Source organism: Onthophagus taurus, chromosome 1 (genome assembly GCF_036711975.1).
Source record: "Onthophagus taurus isolate NC chromosome 1, IU_Otau_3.0, whole genome shotgun sequence".
NCBI lineage: Eukaryota > Metazoa > Arthropoda > Insecta > Coleoptera > Scarabaeidae > Onthophagus > Onthophagus taurus.
This window is the reverse complement of record NC_091966.1, coordinates 10,335,896-10,357,671: the sequence shown is the minus strand read 5'-3', so window position 1 is coordinate 10,357,671 and position 21,776 is coordinate 10,335,896. Positions and strand designations below refer to the sequence as shown.

The window sequence follows — 21,776 nt, the reverse complement described above, 5'->3', positions numbered from 1 at the left end:
GAAATTTTCGTGTGTATATTGTTCTTGTTTTGAACTGTCATTTAATTGACGTATGATTCACAATAATTGAGGTTGACAACTTATGTTTTTTATTTGTTGTAAACTATAAGATAAATAATGTCAACAAAACCAGACCCTCCGCCACCATATCCGGGGCCAAACCCCATTCAAACAGGTATTTTTCTTTTTGTTTAATATGTTCAACGCACATTATTTACTATATTTAATAAAATAACTTAAAAACAATTTGAAGGTGTTCACCAACCGCAATATTATCCATATCAACCATCCGCCCCTTTAAATCAAGGTTTCATTCCGAGTTATGGTACTAGTACCCATACCACCGTTATAGTTCCACCAGAAGTTATTGTTGTCGGTGCCTGTCCAGCTTGTAGGATTGGAATTCTGGAAGACCATTTTACTTGTTTTGGATTGCTTTGCGCTATTTTCTTTTTCCCAATAGGAATTTTGTGTTGTCTCGCTGATAAAACAAAGAGGTGTTCAAATTGTGGGGCTCATTTCGATTAAATTTAATCAAGCACTGTTTTTATGGGTTAAAAAATTTTATTTGCATTCATTTATTTTTGTAATCAAAATATTGTTTTAATTGGCTTTGAATTTTAATTTGTATGTATATATTTTATATAAGCGATATATGTTTCATTAGTTTTTAAATTGACTAATAATCTCACAGCAATTTACTATTTTAAAAATTTATATAGACATTTACATTGTTTATAAGAAAATGTAATTCCATGTCAAAAAAGTTGTTGTAGGCCTAAAACAAAAATTTTATCTTTCTCAGAAATGTAATTGATGTGATAATCAAAGAGAAAATTATATTGGAAACAATGAAATAAATTTTATTACAAAAAGTTGAGTTTTTTTTATTTCCTTATCATATAAGATTAATTATTTATAAAATTAATTTTTATCGCTTGCATTCAAAGGCTCTTGTAACCTAAAGCAATCGTTAACAATCTTCCATTTATCTCCTTGCGCTGTTATTACAAAATTCTGTTGGAATGTTTTTGGTAGCTTATCTTGGTATTTCACAGTTCCGCTTACTTGAATTAAAAATGTTAATTGACCATTTACTGCTGCATCTAAAAAAGAAATAATCTTAATAAAAGTATTCTTAGAAATATTGCTAAAGATTTTTTTGAAGAAATTGTATCAATGAAATCTTTATTATACAAAATCGTGTGTTCATCAACACTTTCTGTCAGCCTCAAGCAATAAAACTCCAAAACATGTCAACCTAAAAGTACCATAATGTCGTCTAACTTCAGCACTAATAAATGTCCACTACCCCATAGGGAAGGAAGAGGAGGCTATCAAAGAAAGGTTTTATCAACTCTTAAAAGTTGGTCTATGGTAGTGAAGTCTATGATACCTGATAACTAATTAAGCAACTACATCAAATTTATCGTGGAAGATATATAGATGCCAAACTATGAAAAGATGCAGAGTTTGTTTATAGACCTCATTGCATGGAGAAGGAAATGTGAAGAGAATTCGTATTAAACTTTGGCAATAGTAAAGATATGGCAGTAACCTCAATATGCTTCCCCTACAGAAACACCAAAAAAACAACATGGATGAAAACACAACAGTATGATAGTACACACAGGGACAAAGAAATAAATAAAGAAGTAACAGTTTGTTTATTTTGTTATATAGATTCGGAATGTGACCAATAAAAACATGTAAATGGACTTTTAACACGTTCATATCCAAGTGTACTAAATGTGGCCCACAGACATTGCTTTCATCTACAGCATAAAGTTACCATCTTGTGTTTTTCCCAACATATCGTACATCTACTTAGTTCAATAGTGCCATAAATGCAAAAATTGCATATTTCCAGTTTATATATTGCTACAGTTTATTACCGTCGGTATGCATTGGTATATAGTCACAACTCATAACCCTTATTATCCAGTGTGTTTGATTTTAGTTGTCACCAAAGATATTTCGACTATTGTTGGAGATATGACAAAATGTTATAGAAGGAATGTTGCTCCACACTTAATAATCTATTATCTACCATATTCAAAGAAACAATTGAGCATCAAATGTGTTAGATACGGTAAATAGGTTGCAAAAAAAATTTGCCACACGTATGTAATCTTTACCTTGTGCAAACACACATTTGTTCATTTCTTATTACTTTGTACACTTGTTCTTATTTAGTTCAGAAAATGAAGTTTTACAACCAAGTGAGTAATAATTCAAAGAGTGATGCTTGTTCAAGGAAAGTAATAATTATCACACTCTTGCTCCACCTCCACCATTCGCTCCACCTTCTGGGTTAAAAATATTGATATTGATGATTAGAGTTGCCTAAATTTCTTCCAGCTTGATTTTAATAAACAATTGATACCATAAAAATACCATTCACGACAGAGAATTTGTAGATCTTCCAATATCTTCCAATTTTGATGCGACCGTTATTGAATAAAGGAACTCATCTAGACTAGCTGATCTATTGATAAAAAAGTAAAACTGATGTTTATGGAACATTGTACGTATCACGAAAAGAGATACTGAGTGAGCTGAAGAGTAAAACAATAAAAGATGGAAAAACAATTGTTTTTCAGAGAGGAAGGTGAGTAGTGTGTTTAATGAAATGGAAAGATTTCGTATCTTTATATATCTCACATATCCAATATCGTCTATAGGCCTTAAGTTAGTTCTAGTTTTAATTGTTATTTAGCGCTACATTGTTGTATATTTTTATTGAACTAAAAGTGGAACTAACACTAGACCTAGAAACATTTGAGTTTAGCCATCTTAAGAGACGAACGGCTAAACCAGAATATTTCTAATTCTAGGTGTAGTGTAGGTTCTAGTGGTAGTGTTAGCACTAGTTTTACTCTTTATTCAGTGTTAGATTGAATTAAAAGTAAAACTAACGCTAAACCTAGAACTAGAAATATCGGGTTTAGCCATCTTAAGAGACAAAAGGCTAAACCTGTATGTTTCTAGTTCTAGGTTTAGCGTTAGCTCTTCTAGTTTTAGTTGTTATTGAACGTTTGATTATTGTATACTTTTATTAACCACACTAGGCCTAGAACTAGTAAGTTTAACTACTACTAGTTGAACTAAGTTTTGGTTTCAGCTGTCTTAAGAGACGCATAGTTAAACTGCATCAAGATTTCTTTTATATTATTAACCTTATTAAATGTCAAACTAACAACATTACAAAACACGAATAGAATAAATTAAGCATTTGCTAAGGCCGGTATTACACTATGATAGTTCTACGTCATAGATATTATCAAATATTTGTAGTATAAAGTTTGATGAGAAAATATGGAAAATATATTGTCGATTTACACTATGTAATATATTTGATCACATAATTATACAAAATGGATGAACAACGGTTTCTTTCAGTTTTCAGTGTATTTGGTGCCTGTTTGAGTTCAATAATTACAATATATTTATTGTTGAAAAGCAACATATAGAGTGAAAAACGAGTGTAGGTTAGGACTTGGGCGTAATAATTTGGGAATTCAAAATATTTTATTGAGAGAACTGAAAAGTGAAAACCCAAAATATTACTAGAACTATTTAAGAATGGGTGAGAAAAACTTTTGTTACTTGGCGTCTACAGCATATAAATTGATTTCAAAGAAAAATACTCATTTCAGAAACAATATAAGGGTGGAAAACCACCATATTGTAACACTTTGATTCTTAGCAACTTAATCCATTGATTTTCTTCCTTACATCTGCTACTGTAGATACAACCTTCAATAATATCAATTATAACCTCAGCAATCCATTGATAAACAAGTAAACGTTCATTTCTGTTTTTATAGACATTCCATTTGGCATTGTACAACATTTCATTCGCTTTATACTTGGAAATTAATAATTTGGTGGCAATTACTGTGCTCTAAAGCTTAACAGACGCCATTTTGGTTACAAATATAATATGTTCTGTTGATGAGAACATATGGTCATAGACATATGATCATTTAAACTATTAGGTACATTACACTGTAATATTTTTCATCAAACATAAATTATGACATAGAACTATGATAGTTCTAGCCTAATTCAAAGTGTGAAATAGAATAGTAGTTGCCTACCAATGCATGATGTTATGAATAGGCCATCAAGCTGTGCACCTAAACTCAAGATGTAGCAGTCCTCTTAAATTCTACCATCATTGGTAAAAAGGTTTTTTTCATCTCTTAAATTTGGCAATATTAAACGATTTCATGCTTTACAAAAAATCTGGTGGAGAAATTGATCACTCAAATTTTGTCTGAAAGTAATTGAACTCAAATTGTATCTTAAGAATATGGCCATCAAACACTACTGAGAAAATCCAACAATGATTCCTCTGCTCAAAGAAAAATATGTACGTTGTCGTGAATGTTACATCCTTTTTTGTGTCATTATGTGTTTTAAAATTTACCATTTTAACTAAAAATTTATTTTTCAATTTTTTTTTGATCATTTTCAAGCATTTTTTATTGCCTAAGTTAACTCTGCTCAGCAAAGTGCAATTATCTTCAGTGTATCAAAATATTGGTACACAAACTATCTCCTCTCAATTTTTAGTTGCATTAAGAGGTTAAGAAATAGATATTTAATTTTATACCTAATATTGGTTGTGAATCTAATGTAATAACACAATGTTCCGATGAAGGTAAATCCATATAAAATTTTTGTATTCTATCACTGGTAGATATTCCATTTCCATTCCACGTAAGCAATCCATTGTCCAGGTACAATTTTGCAATACACTTAAATAACAAAAAGAAAATCAATTAAAAGGTAATTAATTCAGAAGGTAAAATATTAATAGTAAAATCGAGAGACGACCTTGAATCACGCCCTCGTAATAAAACTTTCTTTCACCGGACGTTCTACGTTATATTAGAAATAAATTAACCAGGATGCTTATAAGATTGAGGTTATGTAACTTACATGCCTTCGTTTGTCAACAGTATCGTAATATAATTTTGTAAATTCTTCAGCGGTGCGAACTGCTTGATCAATTTTACCTTTAAGACTTTGTACCTAACAATTTAAAAGAAATAAATAGAAATGAGTTACTTTAGAATAAAATAATTAATAAACCTGCTCCATTGTTATTTTTCGTATTGTTTACATTTATAAATAACGTCAGATTAATTAGGAAACTATTATACCGGTTGAGCACATTTTTCCGATTTAAAAATAAACAATAAGCTTTCTTTAAATCAAAAATACCAAAATCGTTAATGATTTAATTAAAGGGAATGCACCAGAAAAGTTTTGATTAGATTAAAAAATAAACGTTTGAACTTGATTTTAAAAAATAACACGGTATTGATGTCACGTGACCAGTACGGTCAGTTATTTTTTTAGACAATGATGGCGCCAAATAACATTGACCAGTTTTGTGCGAAAAACGGATTTTTATTTTAGTGTTTCGATTTCTTATGCGTTTACCGAATTTTAAAAACGAAATACGGATAACGCAAAATAAAAACTTGAAAAATAAGAATGTAGTAGCTGCTTTGGCGGTGAGTGAAACTCGTTCGGACCGCTAGGAATGCGTAATGAGGACATATTGGTTATGATAAATAAAGACGACAATAGTAGAGTTTTTGGACGGTTCATCGTTAGGATGCGCACGTTTAAAAGATTTTCGTTGCTTTACGGCAACGTGAACGTACCGTGCATCGCGTACAAACGAAAAAATACAAATTACTGGATACGTTGATAATTTATCGCCGTATCGAGACGATTTCTGAGAGAGATAGACGCTTAATAATTCAGCTACTTGTGCTGCTGCTGCTGCTGTGTGTCTGCCGACGGTGGCGCCACCTATACTGTCAATGTTGTTAGGCTTACCAAATGGAGTCTAATGAAGTCGATTTATTGAAAAAACTCTGAAACCCGTACTAAAGCGGCCAAAATTCGACGAAAATGGTAATAGAATTGATTATTTAATTGGGTGATTTGTGTATCAGTTGTGAAAATTAGTGTTTGTGTATGTGTTGCCCATTAAATGTAAATGTTTACAACCTAGACATTGGGAGACACCTTTAGTGTTTGTCAAACTATACCAATGAATTACTGCGAATTTTCTTGAAATCGCGGGAAATTTCTGACTCTAGGATTATCCAATCTGCGTTAGAGTCTTAATGGAAACCCCAAACGATCCCAAAACTCTGTTATGGGCACAGATATTACATAGCCAGGGGCTAAACACTACTATTTTTTTCTTTTACCCATCCACATTCTGTATGTTTCTTCACGTCCTAACGCTGTTTCTTAATCTATTTTACGATTATATATCCAATTTAATCTGTTTTACATACTGTTCATTCTATTTCAGACATAAATCCCAGTCGAGTTTATGTTAGGGCTACAAGGAAACTATGTAGTAAGTGATTTTGAGGTTAACCTCTAATAGAAATCAGTATTAATTCATTCATTCACATTTTTAGGTTGTGCAGCGTAAGCTCATTACCTGCACTATATTTGTGCGATGTCACAGAGAGTAAAGCGGCCTAATCGTTGTGACGATGGCTCGGTTCCTGCTAAAAGGCGTAAGGTAAGCACTTTTAACTTAAAGTTATTGATTATTCAAACATAATTAATGATTTTTTCATTCATGATTTAGTGATTACAGAATATATAAGCGTTTTTAAACAAAAAGTGTGAATCCATTACTAGATTTGATTAATATTATTAATCACATTTAATGCAAAGCTTCTTAATAATTTTTAGTTTGTATTAGTTGTACTAAACAACAATGTTATTTACAAGTTTTAGTTAAATTCTTAGGTAAACTAATGATTAGTTCTGAAATTATTGAATTTCTCTTGATTGTAATAGTCTTAAAAATAAGTGGTTAACTAGAAGCAACTAATATTTTTATTGCCTTGCTTTTTATAGGGTATTATAACCAAAAGGATTTTTTAATTATATTTGAATACCTCTGAGAGATTTCCAGAAATATATATGTACAGTGTGGTCCAAATTCGATGTATTTACATGCAAATCTATTTTTTTAAATCATAAACAACTAAGCAACATATTTATTTATGTTAATGATACATCGATTGAAATTATTTAGGGAAATGTGTACATTTACTTTCTTTTGTAGTAGATGTCAGTTGAAAATTAGGGAAAAGTGTATTGAAAAGTGATAAATAAATAGTTTACAGTAATGGTACCGAAAGTTGGGATAGGGACAAGTAAAAAATGTCGAATTATTTAAATTGTTACACATTTTTAGTAAGTATTGAAAACTATTTGCATTGAAGTAAGCATAATTTTACCTTTATTTATAATATATTTCATGATAACATGATCTTTGCAGGTGTTAACATTGACTGAAGACTAGATAATCAAATATTGTAATAAGGATGAACTAACAACAATGATAAAGCCCATATTAGAACTATCACAGTGGCTGCAATAGACTTAAATGAGTTAAATTTCCATTATTTCTGGAGTGTTTTAGTTAGCTTATACAAAAAGTGTAGCTTTGTTTAATCATTCATTATTCATTAATAATTCATATAATGAACTAAACTTCATTCTCAATGATGTGGAGACAACCAAAAAATAAAACCGCCTGTGTAAATTTAAGAAAACTAGCCCAGTATAAGTGTTGTAGTGATATATCTCAACCAGTACAACATACAACTAATGATCCACTGCCAGTTATAGGGTTTAGGTGTAATTGCAAATACCTTGCAATGTTTGATTCATCATTATGAAAGTGATTTTGACCATTGAAGGAAACTGTTTAACTTTGCCAGTAAACTGAATGATTTGGCATTCTAACACAAGGCACAACACAGAAGGAAAAATCAGGATTGTCTAGTATCTTTCAAGAAAAGAAGGGAACTATATACTGCACCACTGAAATGAATGGAAAATTTTAATTTGAAACCGCTTTAAGGTAAGAAGTTAAATTTAATTAAGTTTGAAATAGAAATTGATTTATATATTGTTTCAATAGATGATTGGTCACTTTATTAGGATGGAAACCAAATTCACCAAATCAAACAACTAACCATTTGTGATGTGAGAAAAGAAAGGCGCAGTCACAGTGATTAACACAATGATTACTTAATCAACTTGTGTCCCAAATTTGTATACGCAAAAATCAGAGAAGAAATATTTGTGGAAACTGATTGTGAAAATTAATGGTCAATGGAAATTTTATAAAGTGTTTAACGTTCAATATATTCTCTGTATGTGCAAATTTGCGGATTTTAATGATATAGTTAATAATTTGTTGCAAAGTGTCTATAAGGATTTATTTCTTACGTACTCATGTGGATTTTCATTGGAAATGTGGCTTATAGAAGTGAAGAACAAGGAAGATGGAGCCAGAATACCTCAAAACATACTGAAAATCGAAATAAAGGGGATTTTGGGGAAGAATGATGAAAGATTGGATTTCAAATATATGTGAAATGGATTGCAAGCAATACATTCAACTCAGTTCAACCTCTTCATTTCCCATTTATCACATTTAAATGAAGAAATTATTGAAAGAAATCTTAAATAGATGGTTTGTGACTCTTAGGAGCTTTAGCTACTTTCTGATGTGAACATAAGGAAATTTATAAATAAAGTTAATGGTCGCTATTAGAATAATACATGGATGATAAAGGATAGTTCTTTGTAGAAACGCTATGTGAAACATTATTTGGATCAAAATAAACTTGGATTTAAAAAGTTATCACCAATCAATACATATTTAAAGTGACAATTGTAGAAAGTTTTTATCACTTTTCAATGATAGCTTATTATTATGTTAGTTTCATCTACTTAAATTGAGACCAAATTACAAACTATAAAATGAAGATATGGATAACTTAAGAGGTGCAGTTCAATTAAAACTTGTTGAGTTACTAAAGTTCTAAACACTTCTTCTAAATATATTTAGAGGAACATTTAGATTTGTCTTGTTGGTGAAAGAAACACTTTACTACTAAACAGTTCTGATATTTTTACATAGAACAAACTAATTTTTTACAGTAAATCTTAAATTAATAGTTGAACAAATGCTATTCTAAACAAAAATATTCCAACAATGTTAATAAGGACAACAATAACGTTTGAAATCTTACCAAATAAAATTATAGGATTATTATCTGTTACAAATGGACAAGGATTTAAAAAATGCAGCTGTTAGGAAATGTGTAACCTAAGGAAAGTCAGTTATAGAATGTGCTTTTGTTGTAGTTGTAATATTGTTGATATGCGTTCGCAGACTAATGTTATTATTGTATACAGTTCCCAGTAAATGTACACATTTTGTGCCTATGAAATTCACAGTTTTTGTTGTAGGGTGAAAATAAAAACCTTGGAGGTTTTCGGTATGATAATTTTCTTGAAAAAGAGCAATAACTGATAACTGAAGATCAATAATCAAATTTGGATCACTCTGTACTCTATTTTTGCATCTTGCAATGTCAGATCTTAGCTCCTGAATAAGTTTGTCCTTGAATACTTTGAATTTCTTATTGAAAAATACCTTAGCACATTGACTGCCAAAGGAGTTTTCGTTGCAATCACACTCGTCAGATATAGTTGTAATACTTGTCAGTAATTACAATAAGAGGAATTAATTGGAATTAATTTTATGCTTTATTATATTGCATTATTCATGTATCCTGTAAACTATATTATTAATAAGTTTACCTTGTATTTCTATTACTATTACAATCATGTTGTGGACTTATCATTTAAATATCATATTAAATATTTAATAATTATAATTTCTATTCCTTGATTAAAACTAGTTTGATCAAGAAGTTAATCTTTTCTCTGACTAAAGTATAATTGAATTTTTAGCGGCCGGCGCCGGAAGAAGAAGAGACGGCCTCCGTGGCTTCATGGCAGCCTCGGCCCCTCAACGACCTCAAGGGCATCTACAATCGCACCACCACCGAAGCTCCCGCCGAGCTTTTTCGAAAGGACCTTATTAGTGCCATGAAACTGCCCGATTCTGAACCGCTCGCTGCTCACGAATATTGGGTGATTTGCGATCAGTGGAAGCAGGAATGGGAGAGGGGCGTTCAGGTGCCTGTCAATCCGGATTCGCTGCCGGAACCATCCGTAACTGTCACTCACTGCGCCAACAGTTACAAGTCGCCGCATGAATTTAAATTGTAAGTAATCAAATTGAAATGAAAAGGAACTTAATTGTTCTGCAAGAATATTGTGCTAATATTAATTTTCTTTAGGCCGAAGAACAAATACGTAAGAATAACGAACGATGACAGATACAAATCGGAAGATCACGTGTTGTCGAAGGTGCCAAAACAGGCGGAGGCAGCGTGTTCGTATGACCTGGACGAATGCGACGTGACGTGGTTAAAATTGATAAACGATGAACGATCCTGCATGGGACTCCCTGTAATCACAGAAGATCAATTGGAACGCGTGCTTGAGCAGTTGGAGGTGAGGTGCTGGGACAAGATCCAGTCAATCTTAAAAAATGAAGAGGGCTTAGGTATAGAGTACGACGAAAACGTAGTGTGCGACGTATGTCGATCTCCAGACTCGGAGGACGGCAATGAGATGGTATTCTGTGATAGTTGTAACATCTGTGTACATCAAGCCTGCTACGGTATTATGAGCATTCCGGAAGGACAATGGTTGTGCGGTCCGTGCGCCGAAAAAGCGGTGAAACCGTGTTGCGTGCTGTGTCCAAATCCGGGCGGGGCGATGAAATCAACGCGATCGGGAAAACATTACGCTCATGTCTCGTGCTCTCTATGGATCCCCGAAGTTAGTATTGGGTGCGTGGAAAGAATGGAACCAATAACTAAAATTTCGAGTATACCACAAACTCGTTGGGCCCTCGTTTGCGTGCTTTGTCGAGAACGTGTGGGAGCTTGCATTCAATGTTCGGTGCGGTCGTGTAAAACTGCGTATCACGTGACGTGTGCATTCAAACACGGACTTGAGATGCGGGCGATCATCGAGGACGATTATACGGCCGAAGGTGTCCGGTTGCGTTCCTATTGTGAAAAACATAGTAAATTGCGAAAAAGAAAAAAGATTAGCATGTATTCGGGATCCGAAGATGACGATAAATTGAAGAAACGAAAAGATACGGAGGAGAATAATCAGGGTCGAGCAACAAGGTTACAAGAGATTGAAGCCGAGTTTTATGTGCATGTTACAGTTAAAGATGTCGTAGTTGGAATCGATGTTGATATGGAAGCGTTGAATGCAATATACAATTACTGGAGGTTGAAACGAAAAGCGGGCAATAATAAACCTCTTCTTCCTCCGAAATCGGATGATGTTGACATGCTCTCTCACAAACAAGAACAAGCGGATATAGAAAAAATGAAAATGTTTGTACAGTTGAGGCAGGATCTCGAACGTGTTCGTAATCTGTGCTACATGGTGAGCAGAAGAGAAAAGTTATCGCGGACATTCTTTCGTATGCGCGAACAGACCTTTCATAAACAAGTGGCGGTGCTTAGTTCGGGCGGAAATACGTTATCGTCCACGGTTGTACAAGCTGTCATGGAGGCAAATCACGGTCCGTCGATATACGATCGCCTATATTCTCATACTGCAGCTGAAGATCATACTGTAGACTTTGATAGTATTTTAGCGAAAATTGCCGGCCTCAAGGCGTCCGGCGATGAGAAAAGATCTGATTTCAATGGTGTTTTCAAAGAAAATAATCCGTACAAAAAGATATACGTTAACGGATCTAAAAAACGTAGTAGTTTATATGGTAGCAGTATGTCTAGTAGTAGCAGTAGTGACGAGCGTCCTAAAGATGACAAAGAAAATCGAGTACACAGTAGTTCTGACGATGGAGTTAAGTCGGTCAACAAACGAGGTCCAAAGACCACAGAAAGACGTCAGAAAAGACTAAGTAGGATATCGAAACCTAAAATCGAGACAAGCAGTGACGAAGATGTCAAACCAAACGACAAGTGGAAATCGATACCGAAATCTAGACTAGTTCAAATTGAAAACGAGCTGGGTGTTTCGGGCAGCGATAGCGACGAACTTATGCCGTTACCTGTAAATAAACACAAAGAATCGACGAACGCAATGGCTTTAATATACTCAGACAGCGATAGTTCCGACGCTTCAACGCGTAACGACGCGGCAAGTGATTCTCAACAAAGCAAAATGCGCACAAAAGCCGCGATGAAAGATTTCACTCATAAACCAACAACGTCCAAGTCACCCAATAAAAGTAGTCCTGAAAATAAAAAGCGAACAAAAGAAGAAGGCAAAAAGGAACCTGTTATTAAAAAGAAGGATTACGTCCCTTCAGATCTCATCGTTCCTCAGAGACAAGCTGCTAAGAAAGCTTCTGAAAACCTCAAAACATCTACTAACAGAGTAAAAGAGCAAATTCAAAACGATCAAGAAACTACAGAAAGAAAACCAATCGATGTTGGAGATAAAGAGAAAAGCAATAAACCCCCAAGACCGAAGGGCAGGCCACCAATAAAAGACAAGGAGATTATTAAAGAAAAAGAAAAGACTGAGTCCAAAAAGGAAGTTGTTAAAAGTGATATATTTGATATAGATAAGGAAGTGGAGAAAGGTGATAATCAAGAAATTTTAGCATATGTTCCTCAGAGGCAAGCAGCCAAAAAGGCAACTGAAAGTATGAAAGGTCTTGGCACGAAGGTTGAAAACGATAATAAAATAGCCGACGTAACCAAAAATAAGAGAGATAATGAAATTAAGAAAAAAGAGGAAGAGAAACCCACTAAAGTGTCCGAGTCTGAACGAAAATCTTCCTCAAACAGTAGCACGTCTTCCAGTTCAAGCTCTTCCTCTGATTCGTCATCAACGTCTAGTTCGGACAGCGAAGATTACGATGATAAACCGCAATCGGAGAGTCAAGTCTCGGCGGCAGCTCGAGATCAGACTAAGCGGTCTAGTAACAAGGACTGGCCCTTTCTTGACAAGGCACCCAAATCCCCTGTTACTAGTAGCTCCTCGGACTCGAGTGATTCCAGTCGACCATCCACACCTACTCCACCTAAAGTACCCAAAGCCGCACCAGCACAACCAGCTAGAAAAAGCATTGACAACAAAAAATCGACATCAACATTATCCTCAACTTCGACAACACTTGAAAGAGAGGAATCGAGTAGAGGTAGAGGTACTGGACGAAGAGGTAGAGGTCGCCCTAGAATCAGCAACTCCAAACCCCCACCATCAAATAGTGATCGGATCGGAGATGTTAATGTCCGGCCTCGAGCTGTCGTTGAAACCCAACGTCGCCCTGTTGACAGAAAGGAGTCTAAGAGCAGAAAGGGAAAATCAAATGAAGAACAATTGGCCGAAAAGGAAACAGATACAAGAAAGTCCAGTGGCGTATCATCTCCGGTCAGGAAAACGGAGAAGAAGTTAAATGAGAAAAATGTATCGCCAACAAGGAATTTAGAAAAAGAAATCATTGAAAGGCGTGGGTCTTCAACCTCTCAATCTACACTAGATCGATTATTTGGACCCGATCGAGGTGAAAGTCGAGGCGAAAAACCAAATAAAATAGAAAAGAAGGAAAGATTAAGTAAATCACCCCAGAAAGCAAAATCACCAGAAAAGCCTGCCCGTTCTCCCAACTTATCAGATAAATTAACTAAATCACCTAGCAAAAATAAAGAAAATGAAATTATTAAATCTCCGGATAAGAAACGATTAAAAGAAGATAAACATCAACCACCATTCGAAAGGTTATCAAGTTCTCCCTCAAAAGAGAACAAAGAGCCCAAAGAAAAAGATATTTTAAAATCACCAACTAAAACGAAAATTAAAAATGATGTTGAAGTCAAACAAGATATTATCATTATAGACGAAAAGAAAGAAGAATTAGAGTTTGACAATCACGAAAATAAAAATTCTCACAAGAACGAGACGGAAGATATAATCGAAGAAGGAAATAGATCTATTTTTTCACCTCAACCTCGGCATGACAAAGAAAACGATTTGTTTGATGATTTCGATAATATTTTAAACGCAAACTTGTATGGTATCGGAAAAGATGAAATTTTAAAACCTTCCATTATTCCTCCTAACAACATCCCATCGTTTAAAGAAGACACGAAAGAAGATAGCGCCAGAGAAACTTTAAATTTGGTCGAAAAACTACGTATGGGTTTATCAAAAAAGTCAACTGGATACGATTTTGATGATACGGCCAGCGTAACATCCGGTAGAAACGATATCGACCGAAACGAATTCGCAGAACATACCGTGTCTACATCTACTCAAGATACGTTACAAAAAGATGATAACATAATAGAGACCAATTCAAGAGTATCTCTTGATATGAAATTTGAAATGCATGTTCAGGACTTTAAGGAGATCGAAGAAGCGAAGGAATTGAGGTATACTGCTTCTGTAGAGGTGAACGTACATGCAAATGATATTTTAAATCAACACAGCCAACATTCACATCATACTGTAACTGCGGAAGCTGATGAACGATGGGTGCCTCCTAGCGAGCCGTATCCAAACTTGCAAGGGTTAGATTTGAATCGTGCTCAACACACCAATGCACAACCTGAAGCGATTGCGTATATGTCCAATTTTGATACTCATACTATTAATACCCAATCTACTCATATCGATAATAATATTCCTCAAGTAGAAAATTCGATTTTGCCACCACAAGTCGAAACTAATAAAATACCTTCACCAAACGTGACTCAAACACCATTTATTGATACTGCATCTATGGATTACATGCCCAGTCCGTCCCCTTACGTGCACCCGCAAGCTAAATGGGCAGATAGACACGTTATGCCGAGTAGAAGATCATCATCAAGCTCTGCAGCATCAACAATTAGTTCACCACAACGAAAACCAGAAGAAGAAGATATAATAAAACGACAAGAAAAGATGTTGGTTAATTCAATGGAATTTCCCTTTCATGGAATGCATATCGGTCATAATTTACTCGATAACTTCGCCCCCACCTTTCCTGATCCACAATCGTGTGGCATCGGACCAGTTAGTTTATTTCCTCCTCCTAATTTAAGTAATCAATTACCTTTTCCTTCCCCAGGTGCAGGTATGTTTCCTCCTCCTCCCTTCGGCGCCCCATTTCCTGCTATGCATACAATGATGAATGCCGGATTGAAACCTGTAGAAGACCAACAGAATTTCCCGTCTCCTTGTACAGCTGCATTTACTTCATCACAACATAACATGGCTTTGACTGCCGCAATGGTTAATCCACCAACGCAAACCACCCAAGCGGCTACGCAAAAAGATTCTAGTCACGACACCAGTTTACCACAGCCAGCTTTACCACCGATTCAAGAACAAGTAATTTCTATACCGCAACCGCCATCTCAACAGATACCGGAAGAGGTCATACCAATTAATCACGAAGAAGTGCCGCCTTCACCTGCATTAAGTAATTCTACTCCAACATCAAACCATATTCAACCGTCACCGAATCCATCTTTGAAATCGAACAGCTCCGCAGGTAAAAAATCACCTTCTAAACCAACAAGAACATCGGCTCGATTTCAATCTCAACAAGGTAAATCGCCGAGTAAAAGTCCCGGTAAAAGTCCGCGACAAGAAGCGCCTAAAATTTCTGCTCGTGTTAGAAATGAAAATAAACGAGGAGTTAAAGTATCTACAGGAAGAGGAAGTCAGGTTCAATCTCGAGGTCGTGGTAGAGGTAGAGGAAGGGGACGAGGTTCTTATGCTCATCATAACGATTACGACCTAAACACCATACATAATAAATTAGTTGGAACAGTTTACGATCTCGATTTCGACGATGATATGACGAGTGAGAGTATGAGTGATTTGAGAGCGATGAGAGAGAGGCGGAAATCGTTGGATGTGCACGAACGCGGTAAAACTGACGTTTCTAGAGATTCTTCTATGTCACCTAAATTCACAAGTCCTTCTTCTCAGTCTCATAAGCGATTTAATGCCGATTTAAGTGAATTGAGACCTCCCACACCAATCGACCAACCAAAATCAGACGCCAACGTGCTACCAAGTCAAGAGATAACGCAAACATTCCCTGATATCGTACCGCCAGTATTACCGGGACCTGTAGATATGCGGACATATAGTGGTTTCGATTCACAAACATACAGCGAATCAAATTTATTGGGTGCTTTTAGTGCACCGGGGGCACCACCCCAACAAGTTCATGATGAGATGGATGAGGACTTTGAGAAAGAATTACAAACAGCTCTCAGTAAGAAAACAGAAGAACCACCGCAACCGGAAGTATCAAATATCAAAGTTTCGCTCTCCGACTCTAGAAATCAATTAAAAGTTAAAATTAAAGGTCCAATTGCTAATTACACGTCCAGTGTGCAGCCTTTACCTCCAGCTGTTCATCCATTATCAAATTCTTCTTCAAACTCCATTCCCAGCGTTGCGAATTCAGTAACAACGAATCCAAGCGCAACAAATTGGCGCATGAGAAAGAAAGAATTACTGTGGAGGTATTGTATGCAAGATATGAATATGGACGATCCTTCGGCCACTACATCAACCACCCCAGCAGCCCCCGCGCTCAATCGTACAATCATAACCATTCCTAAAGCCGTTGCCTCGATGACTTCCATACCAACTAAGGAAGATTATCGCGATTATCGAACGAATGACGATCTTACGGAAACGAAACATCGCAAAGAAAACAAAGCCAGATCGCAATTATCGCGAGAATTAAGACAATTAGATATATTAGGGGATGACGAGTCTTTAGAACGAAGAAGAAGTGCCTCTTCCGGGTCGATGGAGAGACGCAGGGGAAGACCACCAAGAACCGTGGCCGTCACTCAAAAAGTGGACAAATTAAAAATTCGTATTAGCGGCAATAGTATAATAGAAGGTCCGAAAGGTGACGAGAATAAAAAAGACGCGATTCGACCACCGAAGAAACGGTTGCCAACGGTGGCTAAACCAAGCGTTGAAGATCTAAAACGCGAGAGCATGAAATTTAGAAAACAGGTGATGGCCGATTTCGGGGAAGTTCGAAAACGAAAGAAAGAGAAAGATAAAAGCGGTAGGAAAAAGAAACGGCGAAAACATGAAGTGCAAATCATCTCTAAAGAAACGACGAAATTAGTGATCCGCTTGCACAAAAAACCTAATAACGATAACGATCGGACTAGTAGTAAGAATGGTAACAGTGCGGTTGTGCAAGTGAACGTTACCCCTGATAAACAAAGTGCGACGTCGGATCCGGTTAAAGTGGTACCAATTAAATTAAAGTTAGCGCGGTGTCAAGAAGGTTCCGGGTACGTAATGAAAACGGCTCCGGGTACAATGTCTGCAGCGGGGGCTACAACGACGGCAGCCCCTACAACCGCCACACCTCCTACACCACCTTCTTCGACCATCACATCCGAGGGCGAAAATGGCAAAGCCGATCCTATCGAGATTGCCACGGCGATAGTGGTACCAACGGGTCCGGTTCAGGACTCTCCCGTCGTAGCTAGCGGACTTTCCACGGCTCCGCTGCCACTAAACAAGGACTGTGAAGTTAGATGATAGCGTGTACAATAGGTAGTATCTTGTAATTTGTAATTATTATTAGGTATTTAAGTTGACCAGTGAAGACGCGAACAGATCCGATTGTACAGAGATGGTGAAAGCGCCATTTATGATACTTCCTACAAATTAACAAGAAAATCTCAATGAATGGAATTGAATTTAAATTAAAAAATTTAACTTTTAAATTAAAATAAAGAATTCAATACGTAAATGTTATTTAACTTTAAAGTTTTGTTTAAATAAGACAATTAATCTTTAATTTCAGGGTTTTATAGAAAAATGTATCAAAATCAGCCAGTCGAACAGAATAAGAAAGCTTTTGAAGATGGTTTAATAATAGAAATTGCGCTCTATTTTTTCTCTATCATAACAATCTTTTTATAAAGACAATCATGTTTTGTCAAAATAGTAAGTGTTCTGAATATTTTTTTAATCATTTTGTCTAATTTTGTAAAAAAATGTTTATATAGTATGGAAAATCCGCATTCGTACACCCACTGAAAAATTAGAAAATCACGAATTACTCAAGAAAGGTAGTACAATTTTCAAAATTTTTGATGATGTATTTCACTTAAGTAGAAAAGGTAAAAGCAAAAGTAGATATCTTGCTTACCTATGCAGTTCGACCCCTAAACGCTATAGGACATTTTAATTGCAGTTGACAGCAAAAACCGAATTCGTGCTAAGAATAAAACTAAGAAAATTATTTATTTGGAATAATATTAATACAGTAAAACCTCGTTATAATGGACTAATACGGGGGATAAAAATATATTCTTGAATATTACTCACCAAAATTGTTTCCTATCAAATACAAAACATTTTTTTAACACTTAATTTTTATATACATATTAATTATAAAGAAACTACTTATGTCTATTGATCTTCTTATGCACACTTTCGTTCTGAAATGATATTTATATGTATTAGATGTCGAAGTAATATGTTTAGTTTGCATTTTTCAGATTTGCTGTATTCTTATAATCAACTTCTTAAATTACGAAAATGTGCATAGTACCATACTATTGCATTTCTTTCATCGAGATGCGATCTGATCGTTGATAATTATATGTTTAGGCTTATTTTTAATCTTTCTCGCTATTTTCGCTTTCACAGTTATTTTCATTTTCATCTGCTATTTCATATTCCATCATATGACGGATCAATCATGACGGACGTCAGTCTATGCGATATATCGGTATTAACACAAAGCAGTATTGATATTCTTTCTTTGGTGTACTGATATTTTTTATACTTGAAGGCTTGATTTGATTTTATTTTTTTGGCTCTATTTGATGTTCATAGTCTATGAAGGGAATACCTTGAGTGTTACATTCAATCTATATGCGTTGACATTGTGATCATGTATTAAATATTACAAGTATACCCGAAGATCGTTCTCACGAGTTCGGTTATGTTGAGGTTTTACTGTACTTTGTTGGGTAGCCTTTTTGCTTGAGAATAGCATTTAGACACCTCGGTATCGATTCTACAAGTTTACTGATTAATTAAGGTGGTATTTTAGCACATTCTGTCTTCACCGCTTTTTTTAAATGGTTTACTTTTCTAATATTGTATCTTGAATATTGACCATAAATTCTCAATAGGATTGAGATCTGGGCTTTGTGTGCTGTTGCACAAGATCGAAAGTCAGATATTAGACTGACAGCTCTTTTGGAGCTGCAAAAGATACAATCTTAGCTGCCTTTACAACTTGAGTTTTTGTTTATTAATTCTATTTATGAATGATTTCTGGCTTTTTATTATCCTGCATTATATGAGAATTTATTATTATTTTTCTTTATTTATTTGAAATTTTTTGAAAAAACAGTGCTTAACCAACAAAACGAGGACAAAACATAATACAAAATCTTGTACAACAGCAATTATGTGCACAAAATTACAATCTTGCGACCTATACGAATATGGTTTTCGTTGTCCTCGAAAAAGATACCTCCTTTTGTTTTTCTTTCTTTAAGCAGAATAAATCATCCAACAATATTTGAAATTTATAATATCTTTAATGAGTAATTTGTGACATTCGTATTTTGCATACTATATCATTATGAAAGTAAGATTTTTCTAAAACAAAATGTAAAAAGATCTAATTTATGATATAAAATGGAAATATTAAGTTGAATTTAAGCGAATAATGAATTTTAAGTTGAGAATTTTTTGTTAATTTTGTGGTGTATTGATTTTATCGACATATGGTGAAGCCATTTTAAAATAATTTAATTTAATAATAAATAGACAACTGAGAATGATAAAATGTCGTTCGGCGCGTGCGCGTGTTGGTATGTTTGTGTATGAATGGAAAAATTGAATGTTGTGTGTGGATTCAATGTACAAAGTCAATTACATTCGTGGAATGTCTGTATTCATATTTTTGTACATATTGTAATAAGTTACGGTATTTGTGAATATATTGCGAATAGTACTAATTTATATATTTCATTTTGAAATGATTAATTCGTGTTGACGATTTTTGATAGCTAGGCTCGTTATAGAATTTCATCAGATATTGTACAGAACAAATGGCTTAGGTGCAATTCTTTTTTAATTATTACTAATTGTTATCGTGAGAGCCATAGGTTTTATTGTACAGTTTTATTTTTATCGCGCGAGACCGCGCGTTGTCTCGCCGGCCGAAACGATTTTAGTGTAAATTGAATAAATAATTACTTAAAGATTTTATTATATATATTTTATTTTTATACTCGACTCTCGATTGTTTTTTTAGATGTTTGAGTGTATAATTGTTTTCCTAAATGTTTTTCACACCAATTCTCCTTGCCGATCTCGCGACCGCACAAGCCATTTGTTTGTTTCATGTTACACAATGCAGATAATATAAATTAAAAAAGAAAACTATATTAAATATTAACTGAAAAAAATAATAAAATTGTCGGTTTTCTATTACGATTTAAAAAACAAAATGAACGATGATAATCCACTCTTTGTAATCCCCGTACATAATTTCGTTTCATTTTATACATATTATTTGTACAGCACTTAACGTTATTGTATATTTTTTGCCGATCATACGTCCTGTCTGTGTGCATCGTTTTTTCCTCCTCATCACACGATTTGTACACACACGTATACATATTATAAATATAAATATAATTTTAAAAAAACAATTGTGAAGAAAAACCGTAAATTATATTTCAGTTTTATACGTCTGTTTTTTTAATAATTTTATTTTCCCACTCCCAAGACCTCTCAAATTTAAACAAAGATAATTATAAAAAAGAAAGAAAGAATTGAAAAACCTATGGACAAAGTGGTTTACAAGTTTTTTATGTTGTGTGTTTTATTTATAAAATAGCGATAAAATAGTATTGTTTCCTTTTATTATTTTTTTTTGTATTTTTCACCGTTTTTTTACTCTTGTAATATAGTACAAAATACAAATAAATCTATTTTATTAGTTACGCTATTAGTATTTATTAACTATTAAATGTTATTTAATTGTAAATGTCCAATAAGTGAAGAGAAGAATTTTAAAAAAGAGATAAAGATGCGACGATTATTGATGTTTCGTTTGATTGAAACTTTATATCCAAGTCAAGTACTTTGAGAATACGTACGAGATGTGTAATATATTCAAACGAGTATTTATATATCGAAAATACCCCACCCCCTTTACACACACTACATCATGTAACAAATGTGATATTTTTATGGAAAATATTACATTGGGCCCGCAGATCTGGTTCGCAAGAATTATTCTAACTATATAGATTACTATTTAAATACGAGAAATATGTGATAGGTGTTGGATGAACAACTTGTAAATCATTTTGTGAATAATAATTATATAATTATAAATAAACCGTTTGTAATAATTCGTTTTGTTTTTTTTAATAGTTTTTTTATATCAGTTCATTTATTAAAAAATGATTTATTATATTATTTTAATTTTAGGCGGAAATAAACTAAAACTTTCATTCAAATGAGAAATGTTTTTATATTCAACGTATTTAAATTATATCAAAAGAAGATATGAAAATTTTATAAGTAGAAGAATATCCATTTAAAATAAGGGATTTACTGAAAATATGGCAAAAAGTGACCCGTGCGAAGGTTCTTTTTGAGATTTTTTGACGAACCAAATAAACATACCACTGCGAACTTTTCACCACATAATTATTCATATTTTGAGCACACTTTACAATTTTTGCAGCCTGAAATCGCCGCTTATTGCTGAAGTGTACGGCATCGTAACCACTCATTTAAAAAAAAATGTTTTGCGGTAT

The 21,776-nt window shown here is 34.2% G+C and overlaps 3 protein-coding genes across 3 annotated transcripts; 2 read left to right on the top strand and 1 right to left on the bottom strand.

Annotated features, from left to right (window-relative positions):
- The first annotated feature begins 46 nt into the window (after positions 1-46).
- LOC111420538 (membrane protein BRI3) lies at positions 47-875 on the top strand. Its single transcript, XM_023053557.2, has 2 exons — positions 47-175; positions 254-875. Exons 1-2 carry the CDS (start codon positions 118-120, stop codon positions 526-528), a joined length of 333 nt encoding a protein of 110 aa, XP_022909325.2. The 5' UTR covers positions 47-117; the 3' UTR covers positions 529-875.
- On the bottom strand, positions 838-5,366 carry LOC111420536 (NTF2-related export protein 1). Its single transcript, XM_023053556.2, has 4 exons — positions 5,104-5,366; positions 4,951-5,043; positions 4,622-4,766; positions 838-1,106 (listed from the first exon to the last, which is right to left on the bottom strand). Exons 1-4 carry the CDS (start codon positions 5,110-5,112, stop codon positions 925-927), a joined length of 429 nt encoding a protein of 142 aa, XP_022909324.1. The 5' UTR covers positions 5,113-5,366; the 3' UTR covers positions 838-924.
- Positions 5,367-5,369: 3 nt separating this feature from the next.
- On the top strand, positions 5,370-21,365 carry LOC111420535 (PHD finger protein rhinoceros). Its single transcript, XM_023053555.2, has 5 exons — positions 5,370-5,940; positions 6,350-6,397; positions 6,462-6,568; positions 9,835-10,151; positions 10,227-21,365. The coding sequence occupies exons 3-5, from the start codon at positions 6,503-6,505 to the stop codon at positions 17,509-17,511; spliced, it is 7,668 nt and encodes a 2,555-aa protein (XP_022909323.2). The 5' UTR covers positions 5,370-5,940; positions 6,350-6,397; positions 6,462-6,502; the 3' UTR covers positions 17,512-21,365.
- Positions 21,366-21,776: the final 411 nt, after the last annotated feature.

Coding starts and splice junctions, on each gene's coding strand:
- LOC111420538 (XM_023053557.2), top strand. CDS start 118: ATGTCAACAAAACCAGACCCTCCGCCACCATATCCGGGGCCAAACCCC. Junction 176..253: donor GCCAAACCCCATTCAAACAG/GTATTTTTCTTT, acceptor AACAATTTGAAG/GTGTTCACCAACCGCAATAT.
- LOC111420536 (XM_023053556.2), bottom strand. Junction 4,767..4,950: donor CTGTTGACAAACGAAGGCAT/GTAAGTTACATA, acceptor TTGTTATTTAAG/TGTATTGCAAAATTGTACCT. Junction 1,107..4,621: donor AGATTCACAACCAATATTAG/GTATAAAATTAA, acceptor TTTCTTTTTTAG/ATGCAGCAGTAAATGGTCAA.
- LOC111420535 (XM_023053555.2), top strand. CDS start 6,503: ATGTCACAGAGAGTAAAGCGGCCTAATCGTTGTGACGATGGCTCGGTT. Junction 6,569..9,834: donor TTCCTGCTAAAAGGCGTAAG/GTAAGCACTTTT, acceptor TTGAATTTTTAG/CGGCCGGCGCCGGAAGAAGA. Junction 10,152..10,226: donor TCGCCGCATGAATTTAAATT/GTAAGTAATCAA, acceptor AATTTTCTTTAG/GCCGAAGAACAAATACGTAA.